Source organism: Ranitomeya variabilis, chromosome 8 (genome assembly GCF_051348905.1).
Source record: "Ranitomeya variabilis isolate aRanVar5 chromosome 8, aRanVar5.hap1, whole genome shotgun sequence".
In the NCBI taxonomy this organism is placed as follows: Eukaryota; Metazoa; Chordata; class Amphibia; order Anura; family Dendrobatidae; genus Ranitomeya; species Ranitomeya variabilis.
The window spans coordinates 105,569,022-105,588,999 of NC_135239.1; the positions used below are offsets into that span (position 1 = coordinate 105,569,022).

Below are 19,978 nucleotides of genomic sequence, written 5' to 3' on the forward strand. Positions count from 1 at the left end.
ACCATCACGTGTTTCTCAACGCAAGCAGTGAATAGCCAGGCCTTTCCCCGGGAAGGAACAACCACGGGAAGGGCAGCATCCAATAAAGGAAAACATCCAATACAGGAAAACCACCTATGCCAAGCATGGTATCCATCCACAGACAGCTGTTTCGGGGTTCCTGTATTGGATGTTTTCCTTTATTGGATGCTGCCCTTCCCGTGGTTGTTCCTTCCCGGGGAAAGACCTGGCTATTCACTGCTTGCATTGAGAAACACGTGATGGTGTCTCCGCAGCTATCCTACATGCATTTGCATATTTCCCATAAGGGATGGGGGCAGTGTTCTGGATCACTGCATTGAGAAACACGTGATGGTGTCTCCGAGGCCAATCATCTGTGCCTTTACAAACATTAAATATGACATTTGAATTGCTTTACTGCTCTACAAAATTGGAAAAAATTAGAATACTTAGTGCATAAATTGGCAAATTAATGTGTTCTCGGCAGCCTTGATAGCTGAGGCGTGAAGTGCTGTCAGAGACCCTATGTATACAAATATCAAACCACTGATTGTCAGGCCCCTCTAATGGACAAGACTATGACAAAAAAAGGCTACATTTCCAGGTTTCGATAAAGAAGCGTCTAGTGTATCCAGCACAGATTGGCAAAAAGTCACAGACTGTTGGAGTAAGAGAGCAATGTCTTGTTTTCTGGTTCATCTGCGGGATTATTCCCGGCTGTGAGGTAACTGTTGGTAGGACAGGACTGACTCATCCTGGGAAGTGGTCACAAAGCACAGTATGTAATACATACTGTTAATATACAGAATAAGCCCAACATAAAACTGCCTTCTTGTATTTTTTGTCTTTTTTTTCATCTCGGTCTGCCCCTCGGTGCATCCAGAGTCACATATCTAAATGAGCGGTCCGTTTCTTACCTGCTAAAAGTTCATTTGTCAGCAGGGCTTGCTTGTGCTCAGTGCTGCAGACCCCTTAGGGTATGTTTCCACTGTCATTATTAGCAGTGCTCTGGACGCAGCACATGTCTACTCCGTCCAAAGTGCTGCCGGCTTTTATACGCGCGGTGATTCCACATATGAACCATGCGGTATCCCCGCATCCTATACATATGACGGTGATATTTATCTTGGGGAGACTGAGCGTCTCCGTAAGATAATTAGACATGCTGCGTTCTGGAAAGATGCACCGCATGTGCGTGTACGCAGGAATACTGGAGGCGTCCGTGCACGCATAGTGGAGATGGGATTTCATAAAATCCCCTCCACTATGCTGTAACATCTGGACGCTGTGGCTGTACACAGCATCCAATGCACAGCGTTTTCTGACCGTGGAAACATACCCTCGCTCCCCCTCCTGTGTGCTCCTGACTAACTAGATGTGAGATGTCATCAAGCTAATCTTAGTGTAGACGTCGCCTTATGCCTCTGTGCATTCTCGGCTCCCATACAATACTTCTTATTTTCTGCCATCTACATCACTATATCTGTTGTGGGCCTTTACATTGTGTGCCTTTTTACACTCCAAGACATACTGATAGGGAATTTAGATTGTGAGCCCCAATGGGGACAGTGATGATAATTCAAAACAAATGGGCCGAATAGCCCCAGCCAGCTCACTGACAGCCACAGGTACACGAAACTCCGTCTTGACTGGACATGGAGTAGCCAAAAGAGGAAAAAATGGATGTTCCAGCTCCTTAAATTCAAAATCTTTATTGACCATTAAAAACATAGTGTTCGTCAGGAGTCCTCCAATTCTGTGGATGTACACTTAAGGCCCCGTCTCACATAGCGAGATCGCTAGCGAGATCGCTGCTGAGTCACTAGTTTTGTGACGCAACAGCGACCTCAGTAGCGATCTCGCTATGTGTGACACGTACCAGCGATCAGGCCCCTGCTGCGAGATCGCTGGTCGTGTCGGAATGGCCTGGACCTTTTTTTGGTCGTTGAGGTCCCGCTGACATCGCTGAATCGGTGTGTGTGACACCGATCCAGCGATATCTTCACTGGTAACCAGGGTAAACATCGGGTTACTAAGCGCAGGGCCGCGCTTAGTAACCCGATGTTTACCCTGGTTACCAGCGTAAATGTAAAAAAAAACAAACAGTACATACTCACCATCTGTTGCCCGTCAGGTCCCTTGCCGTCTGCTTCCTGCTCTGACTGCCGCCGTAAAGTGAAAGCACAGCAGTGACGTCACCGCTGCGCTCTGCTCTCAGTGTACGGCGGCTCAGTCAGAGAGCAGGAAGCAGACGGCAAGGGACCTGACAGGCAACAGATGGTGAGTATGTAGTGTTTGGTTTTTTTGGTAACCAGGGTAAACATCGGGTTACTAAGCGCGGCCCTGCACTTAGTAACCCGATGTTTACCCTGGTTACCCGGGTGCTGCAGGGGGACTTCGGCATCGTTGAAGACAGTTTCAACGATGCCGAAGTCGTTCCCCTGATCGTTGGTCGCTGGAGAGAGCGGTCTGTGTGACAGCTCCCCAGCGACCACACAGCGACAAAACAGCGACGCTGCAGCGATCAGCATCGTTGTCTGTATCGCTGCAGCGTCGCTGTGTGAGACGGGGCCTTTAGTGCGCTAAGAGGCTAGTGCTGCATTCTGTAGGTAGATCTTTGTCACAGCTACTCAGTGATGATAATGACTGTAAAGTGCTGCGAAATATGATAGCACTATATAAACAATGCATAATAATATTACATCATGAGCTGATTATAGCAGAGCTGTACATATGTACATTATTATAAGACCGCGTTGTGATTTTGGAAATACTTCTTTAATGATGACCATCTCTGGTATTGATCCTCCTGAACAACATGCAGACAGAAAATGCTTGTGTGTGTGAAAGCTGCATTTATCTGTGTGATGCCAGCCATGGGTCTCCTGGAGTTGATTACATGAGCCACAGCCACATTCAGTCCATGTGAGGAGCTCGAACCTCCACCTGACTCCTGATGTTTGACCGTGACCATAAACTCTATCACAAATGGCTGTATGGAGGAGAGGAGAGCTGGACAATGAGATCTGGGAAATAACGGTCTGATTATAGGAATGTCTAAGACAGGAAATAATTACTCTATATTCAGGCTTATATTTGTGTGATTTCAGAGCACCGCAAAACCAGCTGATTGGAAATGCCAAAATGCCCCTTCCTCTTGGCTTACGATAGACTGTAATGTTCATGTAGACCTGACCATACCATTGTCCTCATCTGCAACTTATCAAGAAAAACAGAGATGTACAAGAGTGAGTGTTTTATCCTTTCCTGTAGACTATTTGGAATAATAACCAGTAAGTGGTTGTCTAAAACATACAATACACTCTTATAGCAAGGATTGGCACAGTGGGCAAAAGAACTAGAAAATGCCATCGTGTTTTTCAATGGACAAGTGAAAGACCCAGACGGTGACCTGATTGAAGAGCAGGTAAGACATTACCCTTCGAAAAATTCACTTATATGTAGGTATTGTGGTGTTTTCTGTCACCCACACAAGTCATGTCAGTTTACTTATGAGGTTGTACAGCCTTATGAATTTTTTTATTTATTTATGTATTTTACCAAGGGCTGAGATTAGTATAAAAAAACCCTGAGTTGTATTCTTTTCCACACCCCAGCTATTTCCAGTGTTCCTTGATAGTTTCAGTACACTGGCTTCCTATGGTGAAAATTTGTCACTGTTGTACGAAGTGTGACTGCAGCCAGCCAGTGTCCATAATGAAAACTCATTGTTGGAGGCCTGAAGACAGAGGCCCGCAGGTATCCTGCAAGCAGTGGCATATTTATGTGCAGTTTTGGTCTAAACTCGTGCAGGTTTTACTGTTTTTCACAGGTTGCACAGCACCAAAACAACAAAATCATAAACATAAATCCCCTGCCTTGTCCAGGCACTAACTAAACAGTATAACTAACAAAGTTGCACTCTGTACCACTATAGGATGCAAAGATTACGTATATTAAGTTTGAATTGCATTACTGCTCTAGGAAATCAGAAAGAACGAAGATACTTAGCACATAAATTGGCCAGTTCATGAATGCCCAGCAGCCACGGCAAGGCAATCTTCTTTGCTGGGAACCTAATCTAATGTACTCCTCTCATGGGCTGATTGCCTACATTTATATGGGTATGTAGGATCCTGTTGTGATTAAAACCGTCAGAGGCTGATAGGTGGAGTGCTCAGTGTGAGAGCCTATGTATATAAATATCAAAAGACTCGTCACTTCCAAACAGAAAAAGAGTGTGCACAGGGGTATACTAAGAGTAGCCATCTCCATATATAACTAACAAAGTTGCACTCTGTAACGTTATAGCATGCTAATATGAAATATGAATTGCATTACTGATCTAGAAAATGGAAAAAAATGAAGATATTTAGTGCATAAATTGTCCAATTCATGTATACCCAGCCTATGGTGGTTTTAATCACTGCAGGATCCTATCTACCAATATAAATATAGGCTATCGGCCCATAAGAGGAATCACATTAGATGAGGTTCCCAGCCAAGAACATCATCTTGCCGTGGCTATTGAGCTCACATGAATTGGCCAATTTATGCACTAAGAATCTTTGTTTTTTCCTACTTGCTAGAGCAGTAATACAATTCCAATATTCCTATACTTCATGTTTTTATGCTATAGCGTTGAAGAGTGCAACTTTATTTAATGGGTATGCATGGAGATGGCTACTCTTAGTATGCAACTGTTGACAATCAGTCTTGCGATAGTTAACTAAACAGTAAAGACCCTGACTACTTCAGACAGGGCTGAGCTATCCCCAATTCGGTCAAACAGAACAGCTATCTTCCATAGCAGCAACTAATACTTGCAGTTTGGAGCACACGGTCTGTGCCAACTCTTCTCAAAGAGATCCTGGCATGTTTCTCTCTTTAAATTCAAAACACATCCAGTCTGCTGTGCCTCACCAGCAGACTGACATAGATATCACCTAACCTGTTTATATGCAGAGCTAGCCAGGCTTACTAATCAAAGGCTGCAGAGCTTGCATTTATCCCTAGCCTACCTGGCAGTGTATGTGTATGTGCCAAGTCTAGGCCTGGTGGATCTACCATGGGTGTAACGGGAACACCAGGAAGGGGTGGGTTTGAAGGAGGCCTTTTTCCTATCCTGGTGGGCCTGTGGCCTCCGCTGTAGGGGAACGTCCTCCGTCGCTGCGTAGCAGCGAAAGGGATGAAAGGACCGAAACTGCCACTTCAAAGGAGGCCGCCAAGGTTTGGACTGGGGAGGAAGGCAACTTGTGCCACCGGTGGCCTCTTTAATAATTTGGTCCATCATGGAGCCACACAGACGGGACCCCTGGAATGGCAGACTGGTGAGGGACTTCTTTGATGACAAGTCCGCCTGCCAGGCCTTAAGCCAAATAGTCCGTTGGATGGCCACAATATTGTTGAGACGCCTGAGCTGCGCAAGATGCGGCATCCAGGGAGGCAGATGCCATGTGCTTCCCTGCATGAGAGATCTGGTCGGCGAGATCGGCCAATTACTCCGGACGAGCTCCAGCAAGGATGCCCTGATGAAGTTGTTTAGCCCACCTATCTATGGACTTCAAGACCGAGGTAGAGGCGAAAGCGGGGCATAATGTAGAAGCAGCCGCTTCAAAGGCTGACTTTGCCAGCGATTCTATACTCCGGTCTTTGGAATCCTTGAGGGATTGTGCATTAGAAAGCGGGATGACCTTATTGGTGGACAGTCTGGAAACTGGCGGGTCCACAACCGCAGAAGTTGTCCAGTTAGCGGTGAGCTCAGGAGAGAAGGGATACAGGATGCGCTTCCCTCTTTGAAAGCATCTAGTCAGGTTCTCCCTTTCCCTGGCAATACCTAATCAAATTCTCTGTGGGGAGAGGACCTTGGAAGGTGGTTTTGACCATCTAAACGAAACCGCCTGATCTGCAGGTTCTGTAGAGGTATCCTTGATGTCAAAGGTCTGATTGACCGCCACAATGAGGCTCTGGACCATATCTCTCATTTTAGAGACTTGGTCTGAATCCAAGTCCGAGACATCCTCTGATGGCGCATCCGAAAACGCCTCGCCTGACTTGGAAGAGGAGGATCGAGAAGAGGCAGACCACCGGGTAGGACCGGGTGGGCGAGATGGAAGTGGACGAGGACCCAGAACGATGTGCCTGCCTGGATCTCTTACGGCCTGTGTTGGAAGGTCCAGACGGTGAAACCTGTGACCCCCAAGTGCGGGAGTCGGAAGGGGCAACCTGTCAAGCACGGACACCAGGGTGAGATCCGCCCACACTGGAATAGGGGCCTCACTCCCACCTGGGGCAGAAAGGGACTACTGGACGATGGGCATGATGAGGATGCTGCAGTCCTGACAGAGGGGAGAGGACTGACCTGAAGGAAGCTTGCACTTACACGAAGAGCATACAAAATGTCTGACAAGAGCAGAGGAAGAGGTAGGAGGGCGAGAACGCTCTCCTTTAGTATTAGGCATGATGAAACAAACCCACTAACAGGTGCCAGAAAGTTAGGGGACAGGAAGATGCAGAGGAGAGTGTCAGTCTGCAGAGCAGCTACTCACAGTACTATGCTGATGTCCTGTAGTCTGCTTCCAAAAGTAAAGCCGATGCGGGTCCCGCAGGAACTAAACAGCATCCGGAGCATCCGAAAAAGATGGAGACTGCACTGTGGGTGCATGGTGAAAAGCGCATGCAGCTATTGGTAGAGCGCACTCTGGATAAAGAAGCACGCTCTCTGGGGCCGGAGGAAGAGGCGGAGTCGGCCGCAAAATCCGTTAGGAGAAAGATGGCGGCGATATAGTACTTTTGCTGTGGCCCGGAGGAGTGGGCAGGGCTAACTGCCGGGGGCCGGAGGAGCAAGTGAGAATATTTGGCAGGGAGAAAAGCCCACCCAAACACAGAGAAGAAGGAGGAAGCCAACACCGAACACTAGGCCCAAGAGAAGCCGGGACTTAGATTTATTTTCCTGACCGCTGGAGCAGTGGGGAGCGGCGCAGAGGCCATAAAGGAACTGCAAAAAGGTAGCCTATCGCCTCATTCCACCTGGAAACTAGGGGAAAAGGGCCCCTATCATCTAAAAGTGCCCCGACACTCCAATCCATACAATTAAATGAGGAAAGAATTTTTTTTTTTTCTTTATTCATCCTGTTTTCTTCTTCCTTCGCCACCTCTAGAGAACCTGGGGGAGAGAGGGAAGATAGGTACCTCTCCATCCTGGAATGTAAGACGTTCGAACTGATTAACCTAGTGCCAGGCTGTGGGGTGTACACTGCAGAGGAGGAGCTAAAATTGTTTGTGCATAGTGTCAGCCTCCTAGTGGCAGCAGTATACACCCATGGTTCCTGTGTCCCCCAATGAAACAATAGAGAAAGGGAGTATATAGACATTATAGCGCAGGATCACAGCTGATTCTTTCTGTGAGGTAAAACATTTCCCTGCCTGTTTTTAAGCAATTTGGCTGGGTCTTGCGAAAGGCAAGTGTTACATGATGTCCGGAATCGAATCCCAGGGCTGAAGAGGTCATCGTACTCTTAGCTGTAGCTTGTGATGAACACGGTGTTCTCTGTAAGACAGAATGGGTAAGTATGGGCAAACAGACAAGGAGCTGATGTGATAGAAAAGCTCAAGGCCTGTTGTATCGCACTGTGATCAGTCATGAGAAACATGGCAGATGTAGGATCTGACTCACTAGGTACCTACAGAGCACAAAGAAACACTGATGCAATTAGACAAGTGAAATATATCTCACTGGATAGTGGGTAGTGCACGTGGACATCACAGTAGACAGTAGTGTGGTTTACGGTAGATGGAAATCTTGATCTACTGGAGATTCCCCTTGCAAAAAGCACTAGCGAAATGGCATCTTTGGGGTTTCCTTCTTACATGTGGACGTGATTTGACCGCCAAAAGTAAGTTTAATGGGCTTTATGTCAGGTTACTAGTTTCAGCAGTAGGTATTGTACGTGGACAGCACTGTAGACAGTAGTGTGGTTCATGGAAGATGGAAATCCAGATCTATTGAATAAATGGTAGTAGGTCCGATAACCGGATGGTGAGCAAGGCATCTGGGACACCACCGTAATCAGGGTGAGGTGTGTAGCAAATGCCCCTTGGATAAAGTACTAGCGAAACTGCGTCGTCGGGTTTTCCTTCCTAACATGCTTTATGACTAGTGTTGAGCGATACCTTCCGATACTCAAAGGTATCGCTATCGGATGGTATCGACCGATATCCAAAAAGTATCGGATATCGCCGATACCGATACCCGATACCAATGCAAGTCAATGGGACACAAGTATCGAAAGTATCCAGGATGGTTCCCAGGGTCTGAAGGAGAGGAAACTCTCCTTCAGGCCCTGGGATCCATATTCATGTAAAAAATAAAGAACAAAAAAAAGAAATATGGATATACTCACCCCTCCGAAGGAGCCTGGACCTTACCGATGTAACCGGCAGCCTCCGTTCCTAAGAATGAGCGCGTGAAGGGCCTTCGATGACGTCGCGGCTTCTGATTGGTCGCATGACCGCTCATGTGACCGCTCACGCGACCAATCACAAGCCGCGACGTCATCGCAGGTCCTTCACGCGCTCATTCTTAGGAACGGAGGCTGCCGGTTACAGCGGTAAGGTCCAGGGGCCACCGGACAGGTGAGTATATCCATATTTTTTATTTTAATTCTTTATTTTTTACATGAATATGGGTCCGATTCCGATTTCCGATATCACAAAAGTATCGGAACTCGGTATCGGAATTCCGATACCGCAAGTATCGGCCGATACCCGATACTTGCGGTATCGGAATGCTCAACACTATTTATGACATGTTACTAGTTTCAACAGTATATACAGTTCTGGCAAAAATTTAAGAGACCACTGCACAATTTTATAAAAATCAGCTCCCTACATGTCTGACAGCCATTCCATTCCAGTGTTAGTTGAATTCCAACCAGACTACACCTCATTCTACTTAATGTGCTTCTGATTAGATTATCACCTGAACCAAATCTTATTTAATTAAAGTAAGTATAAAAACCACTGCTGTGCTGTCACAATCCTCTTGCAATAGGATGGATGGCAAAACACGTGCTAGTAATATCCCAAAAGTAATAGGAATGAAAAAATTACTTTTAACCATGCCTAAGTGTTGAAAAGAAAAGTCTTGAGGAAAAGGGCTCAATTCTGGCTTTACTAGCAGAGGGATACAGTGAGCATCATGTTGCCTACATCCTTAAAATTTCTAAGACTGCAGTCCATTACAACAAGATCAAGCAGCAGACATTGGGAAAACAAAGCTACCTACTGGCAAAGGGCGAAAACTACTCCACTGACCGAGATGCCCGTCATGTTAATCGAATGTCACTCAGCAACTGCAGGATGACATCAAGTGACCTACAAAAGGAAAGGCAAATGGCAGCTGGGGTGAAGTGCACAGCAAGAACAGTTCGTAACAGGCTCCTAGAGGCAGGGCTCAAGGCATGTAAAGCTAGAAAAAAGCCTTTCATTAATGAGAAGTAAAGGAGAGCCAGGCTGAAGTTTGCCAAAGACCATAAAGAACTTCAGTAAGGTAATCTTCTCTGATGAGTCTAATTTTCAGCTTTGCCCAACACCTGGTCGTCTAATAGTTAGACAGAGACCTGGAGAGGCGTACAAGCCACAGTGTCTTACACCCACTGTAAAATTTGGTGGAGGATTGGTGATGATCTAGGGATGCTGCAGCAAGGCTGGAATTGGAAGGTTAATCTTTTCAAAGGACATATGAATCAAGCAGCATACAAGGTTATCCTGGAAAAATAGTTGAACCCCAACTCTTGAGAACTGTTTTTTCCAGCAGGACACACAGCTAGGTCAATCAATGTGTGGATGAAGGACCATCACATGAAATCCCTGTCATGGGCAGCCCAATCTCCAGACCTGAACCCCATTGTAAACCTCTGAAATGTAATCAAGAGGAAGATGGATAGTCACAAGCCATCAAACAAAGAAGAACTGCTTACATTTTTGTACCAGGGGTGGCATAAGGTCACCCAAAAGCAGTGTGAAAGACTGGTGGAAAGCATGCCAAGACGCATGAAAACTGTGATTAAAAATCATGGTTATTCCACAAAATATTGATTTCTGAACTCTTCATGAGTTAAAACATTAGTATTGTTGTTTCTAAATGATTATGAACTTGTTTTCTTGGTTTCTTTGCATTATTTGAGGTCTGCAAGCACTGCATTTTGTTATTTTGACCATTTCTCATTTTCTGAAAATAAATACTAAATTTACTGCTTGGAAATTGGGAGACATGTTGTCAGTAGTTTATAGAATAAAAGATCAATTTACATTTTACTCAAAAATATACCTATAAAGAGAAACATCAGAAAAACTGAAAATTTTGCAGAGGTCTCATAATTTTTGCCAGAGCTTTATATGGTTTTGTTGATGCAGACCTTCAGAATTGCATTAAGCACTTTACATTAGGCTGTTTCATCCTTTCATTTCATACAGTATTGTTGAAACTGCAAAATGGCTTTTGCGTGTGGACCTAGATTTGGATATATTCAGATAGTGGAAAGGTGTTCGTTCATAATTGCACTGTGCACTTTATTTTGATTTGACACTGCTCCATCTGCTAATGTTTAGATATCCTCTATTTTTCAATCATTTTGAATTCTGATTGATATCGGATCATATCCACATTTGAAAGGCTCTCTAACATTTTTTGCTAATGCATGCTGAATGAGGTCCATTATGCTATGATATACCCATACAACTCCTCATTTGTTTATGTAGGCTTTTCCTGCTATTTTATGTAGTAATATATATATATATATATATATATATATATATATATATATATATATATATAGTCATGGCCAAAAGTATTCACACCCCTGCAATTCTGTCAGATAATACTCCGTTTCTTCCTAAAAATGATTGCAAACACAAATTCTTTGGTGGTATTATCTTCATTTAATTTGTCTTAAATGAAAAAACACAAAAGAGAATGAAGCAAAAAGCAAAACATTGATCATCTCACACAAAACTCCAAAAATGGGCCAGACAAAAGTATTGGCACCCTCAGCCTAATACTTGGTTGCACAACCTTTAGCCAAAATAACTGCGACCAACCGCTTCCGGTAACCATCAATGAGTTTCTTACAATGCTCTGCTGGAATTTTAGACCATTCTTCTTTGGCAAACTGCTCCTGGTCCCTGATATTTGAAGGGTGCCTTCTCCAAACTGCCATTTTTAGATCTCTCCACAGGTGTTCTATGGGATTCAGGTCTGGACTCATTGCTGGCCACCTTAGAAGTCTCCAGTGCTTTCTCTCAAACCATTTTCTAGTGCTTTTTGAAGTGTGTTTTAGGTCATTGTCCTGCTGGAAGACCCATGACCTCTGAGGGAGACCCAGCTTTCTCACACTGGGCCCTACATTATGCTGCAAAATTTGTTGGTAGTCTTCAGACTTCATAATGCCATGCACACGGTCAAGCAGTCCAGTGCCAAAGGCAGCAAAGCAACCCCAAAACATCAGGGAACCTCCGCCATATTTGACTGTAGGGACCGTGTTCTTTTCTTTGAATGCCTCTTTTTTTCTCCTGTAAACTCTATGTTGATGCCTTTGCCCAAAAAGCTCTACTTTTGTCTCATCTGACCAGAGAACATTCTTCCAAAACGTTTTAGGCTTTTTCAGGTAAGTTTTGGCAAACTCCAGCCTGGCTTTTTTATGTCTCGGGGTAAGAAGTGGGGTCTTCCTGGGTCTCCTACCATACAGTCCCTTTTCATTCAGACGCCGACGGATAGTACGGGTTGACACTGTTGTACCCTCGGACTGCAGGGCAGCTTGAACTTGTTTGGATGTTAGTCAACATCCGCACAATCTTGCGTTGAAATCTCTTGTCAATTTTTCTTTTCCGTCCACATCTAGGGAGGTTAGCCACAGTGCCATGGGCTTTAAACTTCTTGATGACACTGCGCACGGTAGACACAGGAACATTCAGGTCTTTGGAGATGGACTTGTAGCCTTGAGATTGCTCATGCTTCCTCACAATTTGGTTTCTTAAGTCCTCAGACAGTTCTTTGGTCTTCTTTCTTTTCTCCATGCTCAATGTGGTGCACACAAGGACACAGGACAGAGGTTGAGTCAACTTTAATCCATGTCAACTGGCTGCAAGTGTGATTTAGTTATTGCCAACACCTGTTATGTGCCACAGGTAAGTTACAGGTGCTGTTAATTACACAAATTAGAGAAGCATCACATGATTTTTCGAACAGTGCCAATACTTTTGTCCACCCCCTTTTTTATGTTTGGTGTGGAATTATATCCAATTTGGCTTTAGAACAATTCTTTTTGTGTTTTTTTTCATTTAAGACAAATTAAATGAAGATAATAATACCAAAGAATTTGTCTTTGCAATCATTTTCAGGAAGAAACTGAGTATTATCTGACAGAATTGCAGGGGTGTGAATACTTTTGGCCATGACTGTATGTATATGTATATGTATGTGTGTATATATATATATATATATATATATATATGTATATATATATATATATATATATATATATATATATATATATATATATATATATATAGAATAAAATAAATATATTTTAATGTATTGTATGCATATATCTCTTTTTGAACCCGGGGATACCAGAATCTTGGGTTGTGAAGTTACCGTATATTTAATTTGAAGTGGTATGCAATAATTGTGAAATTAAGACATATGTGTTAATTTCTTTCCATGGTTAACTCTCCAGGAAGTTGGTAGATTCGCTTCCCATGGCTTTACTCCAACCACTCAGTTTTTTTTCTCATCTAAGTATCTCCTGGTTCAGTGTAGGACAGTCCCAATCCTTCCATTCTGGATCTCCGGCTTAAGTACTGATGTTCTCTTCAACACCCTCCAATATGGCTAAATCCATAAGACCTACGGTTTCCTCCACCCAGTATGCCTGAATTCTTGTGTATGCAGTGTATGCATCTTCTAGACTGCAGAAACTCCAAGATTCTCTGCCAACCTTAGGCATTACCATTGGCTTAGTCCCTTCTTTAGTGTCCTTACGAGCATCACACATGGAGTCCAGGCAGGGCTCCTCTCCTTTTTTCTACAGGCTGGGAGATTCGGTTCGACTTTCATCAGGTCAATATCTCCCCTTACCTCAATCCAGCAGCATCCAAGTTCTTGTTCCGCTGATCATGTCTTGACTATGATCTAAGTAGGATTACCCTCTTAATTTCCTCTTCCCTCCCTTATTGTCAAAACTTGATTCTTGTTTGTCTCTCAACTTCCTGGGTTTTCTATTTTCCCTTCAGGGGAACCATTTTTTCTCGTTTCATCTGTTCAAGTGTTTTTCCTGTGGGATGCACACCCTTAGTTACTCTAGTGACCTTGTGTGTGTTTTGGGGGCCTGCATCTGGTATTTAGCACTCTACAGCCTATTGTTGTCTTCATATCATTTTTGTATGTAAATTGCCTCTTCTGAGAAAAAGAGGACTTAACTCTATAGCGCCACCTGTTGGAAGTAGCGATCCTACAAGTCACAATCAACCCTTTAACGAGTCGTGCAATATGACTTAGGATAAAAGCCAAATCAGTATCTCAGTTCGCAGACACGGTGTTTCAGGCTGTTGGCCCTCGTCAGTGCGAAGCATGAGAACTGATTTGGCTAGATGAGAGGCTCTGGACTGGGGTCTAAGGGGTAACGTTTCTCCTTATGGAGAGTGATATACCAGCTGGCTTGTCAAGGTAAGGAGGCTTATTCGCCGTGCAATGCTCCTCTGGGAAATTAAATATGCAAATTGCCTCTTCTGAGAAAAAGAGGACTTAACTCTAGCCAGAGCCTCTCACCTAGCCAAATCAGTTCTCATGCTTTGCACTGACGAGGGCCAACAGCCCGAAACACAGTGTCTGCAAATTGAGATACTGATTTGGCTTTTATCCTAAGTCATATTGCACGACTCGTTAAAGGGTTGATTGTGACTTGTAGGATCGCTACTTCCAACAGGTGGCGCTATAGAGTTAAGTCCTCTTTTTCTCAGAAGAGGCAATTTGTATATTTAATTTCCCAGAGGAGCATTGCACGGCGAATAAGCCTCCTTACCTTGACAAGCTAGAGCAGGTATGTCACTCTCCATAAGGAGAAACGTTAACATTTTTGTGTCATCTTTTCTCGTTTCCAAGATGGTTCTTTTTGTAACGTCTCTCCACTCCAGTAATTTTGCATTCACTTCCCCACCTCTCTTGTCATAATGGTACTGCGTTCGATTCATTCTCTTCATTGTAGGAATTAACCTTCTCAGGGTCCATTTTTCTTTCTCGTCCGCCTATCGGTCTCCTGATATTTAGTAATTGGTCAGTGTGTGTCTCGGGGTCAGTGTGTGTGTCGTAGCCCCATGTGTCGAGAACAGTTATCTTCAGATGATCAGATTCCCCGTTTGTGTCTGGGGAATCAGTAGAGTGTTCTAGTCTAGATCCACTCTATCGTTCTGGATGTATATTTGCAAGTGACAGAGCTCCATCACTGTCTTCTTGCTGTCTTCCTCTGGGCCTAAGGCCTCCCACACCTATCATCATCAGGTCTGTATTAGCAGCTCTCTAAGCTGTCTCTCGGTTATCTGTTTTTACCTTGTCAAGGTTTTACAGAGTACTCACTTTCTTCTGTCTCCTTGGTGTTTTTGAGCCAGGCAGAAATGTTTTGCATACTACAGTGGCTGGTCTCCGACTTGAGATTCTTGCCTCTGCTTGCACTTTTGACTAGCCCTTGGATTTTCGTCCCACCCTTGTGCACTGCTTTTGGATGTACCATGGTTTTCCTGTGTCCTCTCAATGAAGCGATAGAGAAAAGAAGATTTTGGGTTCTTAACGTAAAGTTTTTCTTTAAGCCCTTCATTGGTGGACACAGCACCCTCCTATACTTTTTCACTAATCGCCTTGGTGCCAGTCGATGGGTGTATGCTACTGAGGAGGAGCTAACTTTTTTATTGCCTACTCAGCCTCCTAGTGGCAGCAGCATACTCCCATGGTTCCCTGTGTCCCCAATGAATGCTCCAAGAAAGAGATTATACAGTAAGAACCCCAAATCATCTTTTTACTGATGTGAAATCATTATTACAATTAGCATTGTAGATGCCATTTAATCAAATCTCATCCATGTGCTGTTGGAAAATGTCACCATTAAAATTGGCATGTGATGCACATAATAAATCTACAACGTGTCAATATATGCTGTGGATTTCCACCACCAATTAGCCTGATTGGCAGTAATACCATAGGTAAAAGCACTACAAAATCTTATGTTGTTGTCCCTAATTTGTTCTCACATTGTCTTATCTTTATCTACCATTTATTTTTGTTCTGAGATGGCAGTTTTCTAAATATTCATACGCCCCTAAAAAAATATTAGATAACAGTTGGCAATATCAAGTTTTTCTGTTATGCTGCGTCAGTAGTTTTTCAATCTTTAAAAACTCATAAATGTTACATTTATATCTTGTTCTGTTCCAAGAAAATCCACTTGGTGATGTTCTCTTCACTTTCATAAAATGTTTCACCTAAGATAAATACATTAAGGAAGGGATGTAATCTAATCTGCTTACTCTTTTTTTTTTTTTTTTCTCTTTTTTTGTATAGAAAAAATCCAGGTCCGTTGCACATTCCAGTCCACAGAGCATGTCTGCAAACATTGTTGTAACATCAGTAAGTAACCTGCTGTGCTAGTAACACAACCTTCATAACTTGCAGAATGTGTTAGCTAGATAAATGTGACATCATTGTGAGAATTATCAGGGCACCAGCTATATCATGTCGCTTCATGTTCAAGTCCCCTAGTTGGCTGGAAAAGTAAAATAAAAATGTTAACTCATTAAAAATAATAAAAACAGATTCTACCCATCCCATAAATAAAAATGTAAACATTATATATTTTATATTATTATAAAATATTATATATTTTACTACCAGCACATCAATAGCATCCACTTGTCCATCACACGTGGTGTGTTCTGTAAAAAAAAAAAAAAAAAAAAAAAAAAATTTCCAATATTGCTGTAATTTGGTCATCTCCTCTCATCCGAACAGAAAAAACGGAATATAGATCAAGCAATAATCATAGGCATCCTGCAAAAAACATTTCTTCACACATGCCTTATTAAAAGCAGTACAACAGTGCTATAAGTCATCACAAATGCTGATGCAGTACCATACGCGTATTGATTACTTTTTCAGGAACACCCCTATGCTTCGTATGCTAAATGGTGCGTTAATGGGTCCCATAACATGGTCCAACCATGCCCCAATAGAAATTTCACTCGAGTCCATTGAAATCTGAATAGGTCCTTAAACAGGTTTTGTTAATTTGTTCAAAATATTAGAAATTGCTACTAAACTTCCTAAAATAAATAAACAAAATGGCGTTCGAAAAATGATGCAGATGTAAAGTAGACATATGGGAAATGGTATTTATGAATTATTTTGTACAGCATGACTAACTGGTGTAAGGATATAAAGATCAAACGTTTGCAAATTGAGATTTTTTTTTTCCCTTCAAAATTTTTACCAAAATTGCAATATTTTCACCAACAAACGCAAGTCATGTTGAACAATTTTTACCACTGACAATATGTCACGAAAAACCTTGTCAGAATCACCGGGATCCGTTGGAGCGTTCCAGAGTTATTATCTCCTAAAGTGACACTGGTCAGAATTGTAAAAATTGTCCTGGTCATTAAGGTAAAAATTTGCTTGGTCACTAAGAGGTTAAACAACTGTGAAGTTTTTTTTTATTGTATGAAGCAAAGGTAAATGTGACTGAGGGTAATGTAATAGGTGCATATAGTGGACCTGAAGAGTAAGTGTTATTGGTGGGCCCTTGGCGCTGTATGTATCAGTATGTATGTATTGCTGGATATAGTGTGTAACGTGCTGTAAACCCTGCTCACAGCTTTTCATGTGTTCAGCACCCTAAACTTAAAGGGCTTTATCCACCAACAAAATTCATTTAAATCAACAGTTTCATCAATAGATCTTTGAATAATAATAATAATTTCCACACTTGGATGTGTTTAAATAAAATGTTCCTGTGCTGAGATAACCTTATAAATGTGCCCCTGCTGTGTACTGTGTAATGGCTGTGTCTGACCGTACAGGGACTTGGTCTGACCATACAAAAACTACTGAGCAAGCATGAGGGGGAGTAAAAGTATACAGAAATTACAGCAGGGGATCACAAATGATTCTTTCTGTGAAGTAAAACATTGTTTAAACCCAGGTAGGGAAATGTTTTACCTCACAAAAAGAACCAGCTGTGATCCCGTGCTGTCCTGTCTGTATACTTTTTCGCTTCCTCCCCTGCCAGGAGCTGTGGTGTGACCAGAACATGTTCCTGTACGGTCAGACACAGCCATTACACAGTACACAGCAGGGGCACATTTATAAGATTATCTCCGCACAGGAACATTTATTTAGTCACACAATTGTGTAAACTATTATTATTCCAAGTGCTATTGATTAAAATGAACTTTGCACGTGGGAAACCCCCTTTGAGAGCGCTCTAAAAGACAAACCATAATAAGAAAATCCTCAAGAGACATGAGATTAAAGAAGACAGCCATAGTAAGGTCCATATTTGCTGGTTAGTGCAGATCTTTTTGGACATCAGAATGACCGCTTGGCTACATAGTTTGTTTATGCCACTAAATAACAACACACAACCCCAAATGATAGTTTGGGGAACAGGAGGTTCGATTGCAAAAATCATTTAAAACTAAATCTTTTTTAATAAAGTGTTTAAAACAACAATACAAATTCAAGCTATGGAAGCAAAGGTAGTGTGCCAACACTGAAAATACGTCTGGAAATGAGCGTATTGTCTGAACACAATATATATATTATAGCTCAAGATGGTTAACACACAGGTAAAGTGTGTTATGTATATATAGTGGGAGGTGCTATTGGGTCTTTAAGAAACCGTGTTAGCAAGATGATGTTTAGTGTGTGACTCCACACTCATTAATGGCAGACAAAGTAGCTTCATAAATCAAAAAAGTGCAAGTGCGTGAATGAAGATTAAAGACCTCTCAAGTGAGAGAGGTGTGTGCCACATAGAGGTAACCCTTCCTGTGTGGGCCCAAGGGTTGTTCCCATGTGGTTTGGGATGTCAGGGAGCGTTCAAAAAATATCTGCAGACAAGCAGTATCTGACCGAGAAGGGAAGGTTTTCCCCAAGCCCCCGAAAGAAAGTACTAACAAAGTGACTAATGTATTCTGCCAACGTGACGCGCACTCCCACCCTGACAACGCTGTTTCGCCTGAGCGTCTTCAAAAAAGGGTCGCCCACTATCGTTTGAGGTTGTGTGTTGTTATAGTATGTGGTGGTTTTTGCCCTACCCAATTTAGGATCGTATGAATAGATTTATGCCACTACATGCACCAGTAGTGGCACTCCGCAAGCATATTCCCAACACATGTAGAATTCTACTCTTGCCATTAAGTTAGAGAATAGCAATGTTTCCAGACACCCTAGCAGATGATTTTGTGTTATCTGCTTTTTCTTGTGTCCTTGTTATAATGTAATGCTTGTTTCTTAATCCCTGCAGAATTCTACTAATCGTTCCACAGCATTGGTTCAAGCCTGCAAATCTTCTCTAAGTATCCAAGGTGTTGTCAAGTGTAGAGGGCATGTTAGCAGCAACAAGCCAAAAGTCAAAGATGCTCTACAGGTACCATGGGGTGCCTTCAATCACTCACGTATAATACATGGCCAGATACATGTGGATAATTGAGCAACATCCCTTCAGATTTCTAGATTAAAGGGAATCTGTCACCTACTTTTTCATATATAACCTGCAGCCACCACCATTAGGGGCTTATCTACAGCATTCTGTAATGCTGTAGATAAGCCCCCCGATGTAACCTGAGAGATAAGAAAAGCAAGTTAGATTATACTCACTCAGGGGCGGTCCGGTTCGGTCTGGTCCGATGGGCGTCACGGTCTGGGTCCAGCGCCTCCCATCTTCATGTGATGACGTCCTCTTTTTTGCTTCCTGTTGCGGATCCTGCACAGGCGTACTTTCTGTCCTGTTGAGGGCAGCGTAAAATACTGCAGTGTGCAGGCGCCGGGATAGGTCCGAGAAGCCGGTGCCTGCGCACTGCAGTACTTTGCTTTTCCCTCAACAGGACAGATAAAGTACGCCTGCGCCAGATCCGCGACAGGAATCAAGGAAGAGGACGTCATTGTATGAAGATAGGAGGTGCTGAACCCGGACCTGCGACGCCCATCGGACTGGACCCCCCCCCCCCCCGAGTGAGTATAATCTAACTTTGTTTTTGTCATCTTTCAGGATACATTGGGGGCTTATCTACAGCATTACAGAATGCTGTAGATAAGCCACTGATGGCGGTGGCCAAAGCTTATATACGAAAAAGTAGGTGACAGATTCTCTTTAAGTAAAATCTATCACATGAGAGAACTTGTCTTTGCTGTTCCAGAATTAGGTGGCACTTTCCTCCCATCATAGTTTTTATTCCCTCAATATACTGCAATTACCATATTATATAGCACTGTGTACTTACAGTTGCTCAGTTTGACCTTTTATCCAGTTAAAGGGAAACTGTCAGTTGATACATGGTGCCCAGACTGTGTGCAGCATGTATCGGCCACTGGCTGTAGTATCCCAGCCATGTATGGTTTGTCTCTGATATTCTGTAACATACTTTTAATAGGCATCGGGGACCAAGCCGCACTATTGACTAGTAGTGCAGGTGGGTTCCTGACGGCTCCTTCTCGCCCGCTGACAGTGACTGACAAGTCTCAGATTATGCCGCACTATTGACTAGTAGTGCAGGTGGGTCCCTGACGGCTCCTCCTCGTCCGCTGACAGTGACTGACAAGTCTCAGATTATGCTGCACTATTGACTAGTAGTGCAGGTGGGTCCCTGACGGCTCCTCCTCGCCCGCTGACAGTGACTGACATCTCTGATTATGCCGCACTATTGAATAGTA

General features: G+C 43.2%; 1 protein-coding gene across 3 annotated transcripts in view; it reads left to right on the forward strand.

Moving 5' to 3' along the window:
• ODR4 (odr-4 GPCR localization factor homolog) overlaps window positions 1-19,978 on the forward strand; it is a 94,036-nt gene that overhangs the window by 37,791 nt on the left and 36,267 nt on the right. For all 3 annotated transcript variants that reach the window (XM_077277615.1, XM_077277617.1, XM_077277616.1), the window contains 4 exons: window positions 3,111-3,248; window positions 3,332-3,427; window positions 15,611-15,676; window positions 18,573-18,695. In XM_077277615.1, coding sequence (XP_077133730.1) covers window positions 3,111-3,248; window positions 3,332-3,427; window positions 15,611-15,676; window positions 18,573-18,695 — 423 coding nt within the window. The remainder of the gene's footprint in view (window positions 1-3,110; window positions 3,249-3,331; window positions 3,428-15,610; window positions 15,677-18,572; window positions 18,696-19,978) is intronic.